General features: G+C 43.3%; 1 protein-coding gene across 1 annotated transcript in view; it reads left to right on the top strand.

Moving 5' to 3' along the window:
* TRIM44 (tripartite motif containing 44) overlaps window positions 1-12,051 on the top strand; it is a 92,955-nt gene that overhangs the window by 75,141 nt on the left and 5,763 nt on the right. Inside the window, exon 5 of the mRNA XM_082226785.1 lies at window positions 9,285-9,411. Within this exon, the coding sequence (XP_082082911.1) occupies window positions 9,285-9,372 (88 nt within the window). The 3' untranslated portion in view covers window positions 9,373-9,411. The remainder of the gene's footprint in view (window positions 1-9,284; window positions 9,412-12,051) is intronic.

Raw genomic sequence — 12,051 nt, 5'->3', positions numbered from 1 at the left:
TACCAGCATATTTGTGGCTTCTGAATTCGCCTCTGTTTACCAACCTGCTGCCTTGCTGTTTCAAATATCTGGATACAGGGACAAGCAAGCCCTGTCCCAACATGTCTATTCACGTTCCGGCAGTCTGTGCTGACAGACGTCAGCTGCTTGTTCATATGTCCCCAAGAATCCTTTGTGTCTGGTCTCCTGATTTTCAAGGGAGAACTTCAGGCTAATCCCAGTGTCTTCCTTGCTTCCTGGCTTTAATCTGCACTCTGAGGAATGAAGCATGACAGCAAGAGAAGATTCTGCCTGGTCCAAGCACTGAAGTAATATATAAGTATGTAGGAAAGGGGGGGGGTGAGATATATTTATAAACCAAGCGCACAGCATATTCTCATCTGTCAGTTGCAAGGTCTTATCTGAGCAGACACTTCGGTGGGAAAAACTTTTCTGTGTTCTTTTCCTTAGCTTCTCAGTAGCAAATCCTGAAGTTCCAGCAAAAGGACTTGCAAAGTCCTTTCCCCCTTCCTGTTTTAGCACATTTTTCTCTGACATTATTGTTTGTGAGTAGCTACCGTAGAGATGAAAGGGAGGAGACTGAATGGAATAAAATGGAAGTTTGGTCATATGAAGGTGAATTAGATCAGCTATTTGTCATCTCTGCTGCACAAGCTTTTTGCTGTTAGGGACAGATTAATTTTATTCAAGCCACACATCCCATTACCAGCTAATCAGGAGAATTTCCACAAAGGTGAGAGATTTGCTCATCTGTTTGACTTTGGAAAAGACGTACAATCAAACTGATTGATTGTTAATAGGTTGTTGGGAAGGGTACTGGTGGCTATTCAGCTGAAGGTTCACTCTTCCACTCCCTGGAGCATTGCTGCTGCTAAAGGATGAGCAGAGTGCCATACTTTAAGATTTTGATTACCAGAGAATAGGGGACGATCTATTTTGCTCAGCTTTTGAACTTTTGAGGGGCATCTAACTGGTTGTTGCTAAGCCCCAGTTCAGATGCATCAGAAGAAGAGTAGAAGAGTTTGGATTTGATATCCCGCCTTTCACTCCCTTTAAGGAGTCTCAAAGCGGCTAACATTCTCCTTTCCCTTCCTCCCCCACAACAAACACTCTGTGAGGTGAGTGGGGCTGAGAGACTTCAAAGAAGCGTGACTGGCCCAAGGTCACCCAGCAGCTGCATGTGGAGGAGCGGAGACGCGAACCCGGTTCCCCAGATTACGTGACTACCGCTCTTAACCACTACACCACACTGGCTCAAATCAATGGCTTCCTGCCATGTGAATGAGGTCATGGGTTCAGGTGCTCCACCCTGCTGTCTTCGTCTTGGTATATCAGAAGAGAGACTTGGATGCATCTGCTTCCACTTTCAAAACAAACCACAGTTCCTTGACCTGTCCAGACACTGGGAACTGTAATTTGATTAAACTGAAGCCAAGATCAAACTGTGGCTTCAAACGTTGGCTTCCTTTAATGAGCTATCAATTAAACAAGCCACTTTTGAATGTGAACAGGACTGTTTACATGTGTATGTGAACATATGGTTTACTTTGGAAGTATCTGTTTTGCTTTAACCTCCTCTTATCTTTTGCACACCAGGAGCAGCAGGTATGGGAGGGGTCAGGGATGTTCATCCATCTAGCAGGAATATAGGGTTTCCCCATTACATCTGAAGCAGGCCTTAGAAGTGCTAGACAGCCACTTGGTTCGATCCAAAGGAGACAGGTCTTAATCAGCTGCATGTATATCTCTGTTTCATAGGCTGTTAACAGCACTGTGGTATGGAATAAAACGCCAACACTTCTTTGTTCTGCAGAGCAGCAAAGTTAGTTCTGGACATGTGTGCTGCTGACAATTGCGGGCTCTGGGGACATTATAGTTCTGTGGGTGGTCAACGAGGAGAAGGTGGGTCAGCAGTAAAAGTACTACATACAGGAAACAGGAAGCAACTGTGTCATCTCCTTATTTTGCAAGGCTACCCAAGAACTAAATGTACTGGCCCAATCTGGAGTTTTGACCATACAGAAATCACAACCTAGAAATCATTTTATTCCCCTGAAATATGCTTGTCTATGTTAGCATCACAGTGCATAGAGCAAAAAAATAAAATAATATGACATGCAAAATGACTGAAACCTGCCACATCATTCACCCCTCACAAGAGACAAGCGTCTTATGCCTCTTTTCTTCAATTTTTCATTGATATTCATGGGATTCTAAATTAATAAAGAGCATCAGAGGGTTTTGGGAAGCTTCTCTACTAATACTGTCATATTCCCTGATTCCCAGAATCTGATCTCCTCAGCGAGAGTGTCAGTTTTCTGGTAAATAAGTTTTGGAGGCAAAGGGGGAGTGATAAAAGAGGGGCTGGGTGGAAGGAGCACTAATAATAATTCTGGCTCATCACTGCAGATGTTGCTCTTGGTGACATGCTAATGAGTGGCACACGCGCTGCCGTTCCAAAGAAACATCATTGCATATAATGTACAGAAATTGTTCTGAGAGCTTTTGAGGTGAGAATGCGCCACGCACGGCAGAGTCTATGAGCTGCTTTTGGAACAGCTGCGTTTTTTGCTGCCTCCAACAGGGCTGCTGTGAACGTGCCTCCCCATCTACATTTCAAGCTTGTGTTTTTTGAAACAAAGAATCTGGAAGCTGCTTCACACATGTCTAATTTTCTGCATGGATATGCATAGAGAGGTTCAGATACACTGTCACACCCACAGGTCACAGCCACAAGAGGGGTGTGGGGGGGGAGATGTTTGCCTGGTGCTTTCTTTTGTCAATCAATATGTAAAACTCAGCCACTTTCCCCTCCATGCACATCTTGGGTTCCTGGTTCTGTAGCCTCCAAACGTTTCTTTGGCGTGTCCACTCCACTCTGTTGATGACAATAGCAGAATGCTCATGTCTGAAGATTGTGTGGGACATTTTGCTGCAGCCCCATTTTCTCACTGGCTACCCCTTTAAAGCGAATCTCTCTCTGTGTGATGATTGTGAGCTTATCTGCCCCAGTCAGCATCCCAGAGCCCTAACACACCCAGCCCAGAGCCAGGTAAGTGAGGCAAGTCTCTGACAGGGTCCTAGAGCTCCCCACCCCACCTTCCCGAAGCTGAGCAAGCGCTTATAAGACTTTGGTAAGGAGGCGTGAGGGCTCTAGGACACTGCCAGAGCCCTCATGGCTCTTTCCCAAAGCCAGGCAAACAGCATCCTTTTCCAGGAGATCCTGGCTTTATGCATTTTTGTATGTATATGTGTGCCCCCTCTCAACCAAACCCTCACTCAAGATGCAAGTTACCTGCAATGGATTGGGCGTGTATACACACTACCTTTGGTACCAAAAAATGAAATAAGGAACTCCACCACCCAAAAAGAATGGTGCTTCATTGCACCAGGGCTCTTAGGGATCTGTCTTCAGTTACCAGGGCTGGGCCCTTGAATGTGTGAGAGAAAGTACCTCTGAGTATGCAAGGAGCACATTATCTTGACTACTGAGCAATTGCAAGTTATCCATGCCCACATGCAAATTTAGAAACATGCAAGCTCATGGTGTGACAGTTGTTTGGGCTTCAGCCCCAGCACCATTCATTTTAGACATGGATCATTACCTTCCAGCATAGCACGCCATTAGAGAGCACAAAAGTCCCTTTTAGGTTTCCTCCCTGTGCCCTTCCTAGTTGCTCTTTCCCACTTTCAGAACTCTTCCTACTCCCCATTCACACATCTTGTGCCAGGAATCTTCTTCAATACCAGTGGGAAACCCAGAGTGTCCATCCTTGCTTCTCCAAGTGGGGTGGGTGGGTTCTCCCACCTCCCTTTTCAGCCACAGCAGCTGAATTCTTTCCAAAATAAGACAGACTTCTGAGGCAGCATTGGTGGGAGCTTTGGTTGCCTGAAGGAGGCTGGTGCTGGTGATTTTAGGGATTAGGTGCCACCACCATCCACCCACCCATTCTTCAGACCACCCCTGTCCCCACTCAACTAAACAGTTCAAGGGCTGCAAGTTCCCCCCCTTCTCTTCCTCTCCAACTCATGTGCTTCTTTGTGGCAAAGCTCTACTGTCGTGAGAAGAACGCAGTATAGATATGTGCCGTTTTGCCATATACAGGTGTGAAGGGAAAACCCCGACTGACACAGCAGCCATTTTCTACACAGAAGTGCCAATCTGTATAGAAAAACTCTAGTGTATGAAGCATCTCATAGTAAGAAGTGAGAGATTTCCTCCTGTGCCTTGAACTGTTTTCCTTTTCTAGAACAGGAAGGCTATTCCTTCTGCTCCTCCCTATCCTATTCTGGAATCCTCTTTAGTCCAACAACCAAGGGAAATGATTTTGCTTCCATGAAAAAATATAGGAAAGTAAATTGATGGAGTTATTCATGTTGCCCTCACCACCTCTGGCTGTGTAAGCAAAGAACAGGATGAGGTCATTGACTCCATCATCCCATTTCCAGTATATTTGGTTGCGTGACCATAAATGGCCACTCAGCATATGACATCATTTGCTTCATTTAGGGTCTGAGCACTTTGACCAGGTGCACATCCCTTTCCCGCATCTCAGTGCCTTCAAGTCCCTTTCCCAACAACACCATTAAAATCATTTATAGAAGACCAATATGACTAAAACTAAATGCCAGCTGTCTCCAAGGGAAGGCCATTACATCCAGATCAATTAATGTATTGGGAGCAGTTGGAATAAAATGTAGGTTGAGTCCGGACAATAGCTCTCTATGTTTCCTCAGCATTTCCACCTTAAAGGGATATTTTCAAAGTGGGTACCTGCAAACTACCAGTGCTGGGATGGAGAAGGGGGGAATGAGGAAGGACTCCCAATGTTGAGAAAGGGTAGAAATAGGTGTAACATAGGTGCCCTGTGGATAGCTCAGGCGGTAGAGCATGACACTCTACCCCACGTTGGGCAAAAGATTCCTACGTTGCAGTGGCAAAAGATTCATGCATTGCAGGGAGTTGGGCCAAATGGCCCTTGAGTTCCCTTCCAACACTTATGACTCTATGAAAACAAGGTATAGACTGTAGACATTAGTACACGGAGACTGTGGGTGCTGAGTGTACACCAGTCCTTCATAATCCTTATTGAGATGCACCTCTAAGAAGGACATGGTGATTCATGTCGTTCCTGTTGGTGTCACTCAATGAATAGCATAAGGTTCAAGTTGTCAGATGATGAAATATCTCAAGAGTTACTTATCATCTTTCCCTGTGATGGGTATGGGAACTCTGGTATGCACCTGGAGTTCCCACTTACACTTGTATTTCAGTGGGGCTTCAAGTCTGTGTGATCCTTTCCTTTCTGTTAAAATGAACTTATTGGGCCATATGTTCCTTGTGCATTGCAGCACAGTCTTTCTGCCAGGCCAGAGGAATTGCCATTGCGACTCCATTTCCAGTTGTGAGGCTGGAGTGGAAGGCTGGGCTCTGAGCAGCTTTGCATCTCTTCTTTTCTGAGTTAGCATGATCCACCATTAAGATCACAACTGGAATGTCGAGGGAGTATATATGAGGCTGTTGATGGGGCTACATTTTCATGAAATGCCCTCAGTCTCTACATACTACAATCTTTATCAAATCTGTAAGTGCCCTTAAAGCAGTTCATTGATTTTTAGCTCCTGAATTTGTCTCCTGCTTCTGCTTTCTGATGCCACGTCCTCCCCTTTGGCTGTTAAATATTTTCCAATATCCCACCTGTGTTTCTGCCCCCACCAGCATTTCTCTCCTAGCAGTGGCTTTACAGCTATATGTGCTTGAATGATATCTTACATAAACTTATTCTCAAGACACCTTGAAGGGGGGTTGGTTGGTTGGTTGGGTTGGGTTTTTCTTTTTCATTTTTGCCTGTTCCAGATGATGGATAGGCAGTAAAATAGACTGTGTGGAAGATGAATACACTGGGGAGCATCTCGCCATGTGTCACAAAACGCTCAAGACTTCCCGGGATCTTCACTGCATTAGCAAGCGTTCTGCTGCCGCTCTGCAGAAATGGATTGCGACAGATTGGACGTGCCACTTGCACCCCTCCTGCCACCTCTCTTTTGCCTGTTGATTCCCCCCCGAACCTTTATGGTTACATGCAGGTGTACAAGCAGTGACAGTGACAACAACAAAAAGCTACATAAACTTGACGGCCAGAAAATAGCAATAAAATCATGCTGTATCAAAAGTGAGAGGAATAGAAGGGGGAATGAAGGCTGTGGTTTCTCAAAGGGAATTATTTTGGTTTGGGCCTTGTTGCTCAAGGGGCAGTCTGCAGTCCCACTGAACCTCCAAGTCGCTGCCTTCCTCTCCCATCACACACCTATCCTGTTGCTGCGGGTGCACTCATGTGATACTTCAGTTTCCATAAGGAACCACGGTGCCTGAGACTTAGCTTTTGCTATTCTGCTGAGCAAGAGGCAAATGAGAGCAAGAGTCTGGTCTGCCCCATAAGTTGAGTAACTTCTGTTTACAGGTTTACACAAAGTGGTTGCCCAATGCTTTAGGGACCATGAGATGGCCAGTGTTCATGCTGGGAATACAAATGCTCCCTAACTTGTTCTAATTTTCTCGTTTTGCTTTGCTTTTTGCTTTGTTATACCTGTCTGCTGCAATTGGTCGCTGCCCTCCTTTCCCTGAGTGTTGGTAGATGTGGATGCATATCTGTTGAAAGCTGTTCACAGCTGGAGCACAGCAGGTCATGCCACAAGCAGATGTCTCATGAGAAAGGCAGATTTTGTATTCACAAATGTGTATAGATTTAACCAGATTCCTTGCGTTGGGTGGGAAAGGTGCTCCTCATTTTCCTCTTGCTTATTTCTACAACATGCTTAGATACTGCCTCCTTTCCACATCTGCTTCACTTTTATTGCCTGCTCTGTTAACTCCCATCTCATCTTCTCATTATCTTCATTGATTCTGCGTATTAGTTTATTCAACCCCAATTTACTTAATTACTGTGAGAGGCTCTTTCTCAGTCTGCACAAACTTTGTCCCCCCCCCTCTCTCCTTAAGGCTAACCTGAAAAAACCAGATGTGTTAATTGGCTGTTCCAGCTGCAAATCCTGGCCTACTTGGGTGAGCTGTGTTCCTTCCTTCCCACCCGCAAACACAATTCATTGAACCAAGACACTAGTTTGTGCTCAAGGTATAACACACTGTTAGTCTGCCCAACACACTTTCACAGTGGGGGAAAACAGGTTCATAGATTGCATGAAGCCCCCAAAATGGTTATCTAATTTTACATCCTATTTATACTTCAGACCGATATACTTGTTCTGTATACTATATCACTCCAACAGTTAGGATACTTTGGAGAACAGGTGTGGGTTCCCTGGGAAGAGGGAATGCCTGATACCAATTTTTCTGTTGGTGTAAAGGGAGTGTAGCTCTATAGAGCACATGCCTTGCCTGTAGAAGATCCAAGGTTTGAAACCTTCCTCCTGGGTATAATGTCACCAGAAATCAAAAAAAAGAAATTAGACCACATTTTATGTACACAAAAGTAGCAGCCAGGATCTTAATTGCAAGAAACTGGGAAAGTGACAAAACACCTACGATAAATGAGTGACAGGTCCAAATGATAGAAAATTTACAGATGGCCATGATGACAGGGAGAATTAGAGGTTATCCAAAACAGAAAGTACAGAAAGAATGGAAAATCTTTAAAGAGTATCTGGAAAAACATTACAATAACAAATATCTCCTGGCAGAAATAGAATGATCCTTGTAAAACAACAAATATAATGTTTTTTTTTTTTATATCTGACGAAAACAAAGAAAGCAATCCAATAATTTGGAACTGTGTGTGAAAAAATAGAAATAATAACACAGTCTAATCGGAAGTCAAATGTGTTTGGTTTGTTTTATTTTCCTTTTTTTCTTTCCCCCCTTTCCCCCCTTTTTTCTTTATTCTCTCCTCCCCCTCTTTTTCTTCTTCTTTTTTGTGCCTCCTTTCTTGGTCGTTCTCTTTGATTTGTTAAGAAAGAGATAAAGACATAAAAGTGTAATATGAAAACTTCAGTAAGTTAAAAGTTATGTTGTGTAATTTTTCTATTACTATTTATATATTGTTAAAATTGGTTAATTTTAATGAATTGATGTAGCAATTACTGTGGGTTTTTCCTTTGTTATTGTTGAATTCTAAATAAAGTATTATTTTTAAAAAAGGAGGTGATCCAAGGTTCATGTCATGCTCATGCATGACCATGTCATGTCATGCTAAGAGACTATGGTGGCATCGTGGCTTTCCTGTGGTGTCTGAACTCAGGAAACTGTGGTTTGCATAAACTATAGTCGTGCAGAAAAGGCCAGGATTTGCAGTCAAAGACTGCTCCTGTTTTGCTTTGAAACCTTAAGCAAACCATTGTCCCATGAGTATGAATATCTTGGCAAACTGTGGTTAACTGAAGGTTAGAAGGTGTGCTTTGCATACGGAAAGCCCCAGGTTCAGTTTCTGCCATCTCCACTTTAAAGGATTTAGTAGCAAGTGGTGGGAGAGATCAGTACTGTGTATTCTGATTGGCAGTGGCTTTCTGGGGTCTCCAGCCTAGGCGTAAATGAATGAATAGCCTGACGTGGAATGCCTTTAACCATCATTTTCTGTTTCAACTGAACCTTGCCAAGGTGTTTCATAAAGATTCACCTTGTTTAGGAAGAAGTGTTAAGAAATAAACAGAGCGAGATCAATGGCTTAAGATTAAAAATGAATTGAGGATTTTAAAGAATCCTTTAACTTGATGGAATCCTTAAAACTAGTGGGACTGAGCTATGTGATAATAGCATAAAAAAAACTTTGTGTAATGCACAGCCAAGGCAAGGCACTAGAAGATGAGTGAATCCTTTAATCACTGCAGAACAGCTGCCAGCTCTTGGTCTAACTTGGGAGGCTAGTAGTATTTAAGCCAAGAGATGTTTTCTTTCTAGCAATAGCAGTAAGCAGCCGTATTCCTCCCTCATTGAGGCTGTGGAAGTTGCAGAAGAATAGTGAATGCAACTACTGAAAGCACCATCTTTGTTGGGTTGGAATATGGTGCATGCGTGTGCTTGGAGCTAAGCATTGCTTAGCCATTTAATGGCCATCACCTTGCCTTTGATGGAAAGTTCTTGATGTCATTTTGAATGTACCTTCCATCAACCTAACTCTATGAGCTAGGTATTCATACTTCTGGTGTGAATGTGTGGACACCATAGGCCTTGACATCACATGCAGTAATAATCCCTTTTCCTCCTGTAATTCATAGGCTTAAAGGCAAGTCTGAAAACTTTTCTGTTTATTCTCCTCCCCCCCCCCATTTAGGGCTGACTCTCTCCCTTCACCAAGTCCTCCCCAAAGGAATAGGCGATACAACGATGACGATCCTTCGCCTGCCAATGGACCCTGTTGAATCAGCAAAGGTTGTTGAGCTTCTGAGGACATGGTGCAGGTATTTTTTTTATCTAGCAGCTACAACTTTATAATACAGGCAAGCAATGTATGGTGCGGACCTGGTAAGTGTTAGAGATATGGTTTGAGTAGTAGGAGGTCAGAATTCATATCTCTGAGCCAAGAAGCTTTCTGTGGGTTGCCTTGAGCAAGTCATTATCTCTCTGCCTAATCTAATCCACAAGATCATTAGGATAAATTGAGACAAGAACATGTTGTGATCTGTCCTGTGGCCAGGAAAACAAGTCTTTAAAAAGTCAAAGTAATGTGTTTGATGCTTCCATAATGTTAGGGAAATATCTCAGAGATATTTTTTGGGTCACATCAGCTGAGAAACAGGAGGACTGACCAGTTCACAGGCAACCAAAGAGATGAGAAAATCCCCAAAGTTGTAAAGGTCTTTTATTATGTTTGCTGTTGTAGAGCAATAGAACCAATGTTTTTCATGGTCAGAGAGCATTATGGGATCAAACCAAGAAGGTGATGAATTGGATTGAAATTGAGTTAATTGAACTTACTTACCATTGAAATCAATTGGATTATACTTGTTTCTAACTTGTCCCATAAGGAATCTACTTTTATATTTCAAAATGTCTAACCAATTAGAGCTGATGCAGTGATAGTCTAGGGGCAACCTTTTCAGATCTGTTAGGAAAAAGTACTCCATTTTTATCTACTTGTGGTTGAGACATGTTGAGTGTGTTTATTAATAAGTAGTAATATTAATAGTTGTTGTCGTTTAGTCGTGTCCGACTCTTCGTGACCCCATGGACCAGAGAACGCCAGGCACTCCTGTCTTCCACTGCCTCCCACAGTTTGGTCAAACTCATGTTGGTAGCTTTGAGAACACTATCCAACCATCTCGTCCTCTGTCGTCCCCTTCTCCTTGTGCCCTCATATTATCTCTGCCAAGAAAACTCCATGGATAATATTAATAGTAGTAATAATATTTGCATTCTTTTATGCAATGGAGTTGCCTTCTGCTATGACTTGTAAGCACGGCTTACCTGTGGCAGACTTTATTTTTTTAAAACCTCTCCTCCAGTCTCTTGTCTTCATAGAATCATAGAGTTGGAATAGACCACAAGGGCCATCGAGTCCAACCCCCTGCCAAGCAGGAAACACCATCAGAGCACACCTGACATATGGTTGTCAAGCCTCTGCTCTGCTTAAAGATCTCCAAAGAAGGAGACTCCACCACATTCCTTGGCAGCAAATTCCACTGTCAAACAGCTCTTACTGCCAGGAAGTTCTTCCTAATGTTTAGGTGGAATCTTCTTTCTTGTAGTTTGGATCCATTGCTCCGTGTCCGCTTCTCTGGAGCAGCAGAAAACAACCTTTCTCCCTCCTCTATATGACATCCTTTTATATATTTGAACATGGCTATCATATCACCCCTTAACCTCCTCTTCTCCAGGCTAAACATGCCCAGCTCCCTTAGCCGTTCCTCATAAGGCATCGTTCCAGGCCTTTGACCATTTTGGTTGCCCTCCTCTGGACACGTTCCAGTTTGTCAGTGTCCTTCTTGAATTGTGGTGCCCAGAACTGGACACAGTACTCCAGGTGAGGTCTGACCAGAGCAGAATACAGTGGCACTATTAATTCCCTTGATCTAGATGCAGTCTTGAAAGCAGTGAAGCTTGTTCGTTGCTTAGGGCACTTGAGAATCTGACTGACAGGATCTAATCTACTAAGGGAAACTGTCATGTGCGAAGGATCCCAAAATAATGCAAGAATTGGGACCAGAGTCCATCCCTCCCTTGAAACCTGAGATTCAGGACATTTAAGTGGCATGCCTCATATCTTTTACCTCTTAAGATTTTGTTCATGCCTGAAATTTTTGCTACACTACTTTCTGGGCAATTCTTCAAAATATCCCTTTTCTATCCATTTTTAAAACAGCAGAAGCGTATCTTCATGCTGCTGAAAGTATTTGTTTACCCTTTCACCCCTGCGTATATTCACCGACACTGTCTGTGCCTCAATAACACTAATGGCTTTTTGTTTTTCTCAATAAAGTTGATTCATGTCCTGGGAGAAAAGCAGCCAAGCCTAGCCTATCAGTAATATTTTAAAACCTCTTGGGATTTTTCACCCCCACATGCGGCAGTCAAAGTGAAAGGGAACAATAAAGCTTTGCTTTGGGTTTAATTCCAGGGGAGGCTGTGGATGTTGTTCAAACTCTAGGAGGCTTTTTTTTTTTTCCTGCAGAGAAGACTTCACAAAAGACACTTTGTTCCCTTTCGGGACAGATGCCACCAGCCAGTAGAGCTCATTTCTTAATTATTTCTCCAGGGTCGCACCGTTTCCCGATTGCTCACAAAACACTTTCATATAGATATGCTTGGAATGGCAGAAGGGGTGGAGATCAGCTCTGAGGATTTGCTTTTTATGCATGGTGTGGCTCGCCTTGTCTCGTCTCCACCAACTCGGATCTTGTTTCCTAGAAACCTTTGCTTGGCCTAAATTTATGGGACTGGTTTTATTAGGTTTCCCTCCCAACATCCACAATCTGCTTTGACTTTCCTGCTGTGCTTTTTTTCTGCTTGAGACTAAGACCAAGTGTTCCAAAAACAAAAAATAAATTATATACAGTGGTACCTCGGGTTACATACGCTTCAGGTTACAGACTCCTCTAACC

Source organism: Podarcis vaucheri, assembly GCF_965113315.1.
Source record: "Podarcis vaucheri genome assembly, chromosome: 1".
Classification (NCBI taxonomy): Eukaryota; Metazoa; Chordata; class Lepidosauria; order Squamata; family Lacertidae; genus Podarcis; species Podarcis vaucheri.
The sequence above is the reverse complement of the archived record's forward strand: the minus strand, read 5'-3'. Positions and strand labels throughout refer to the sequence as shown.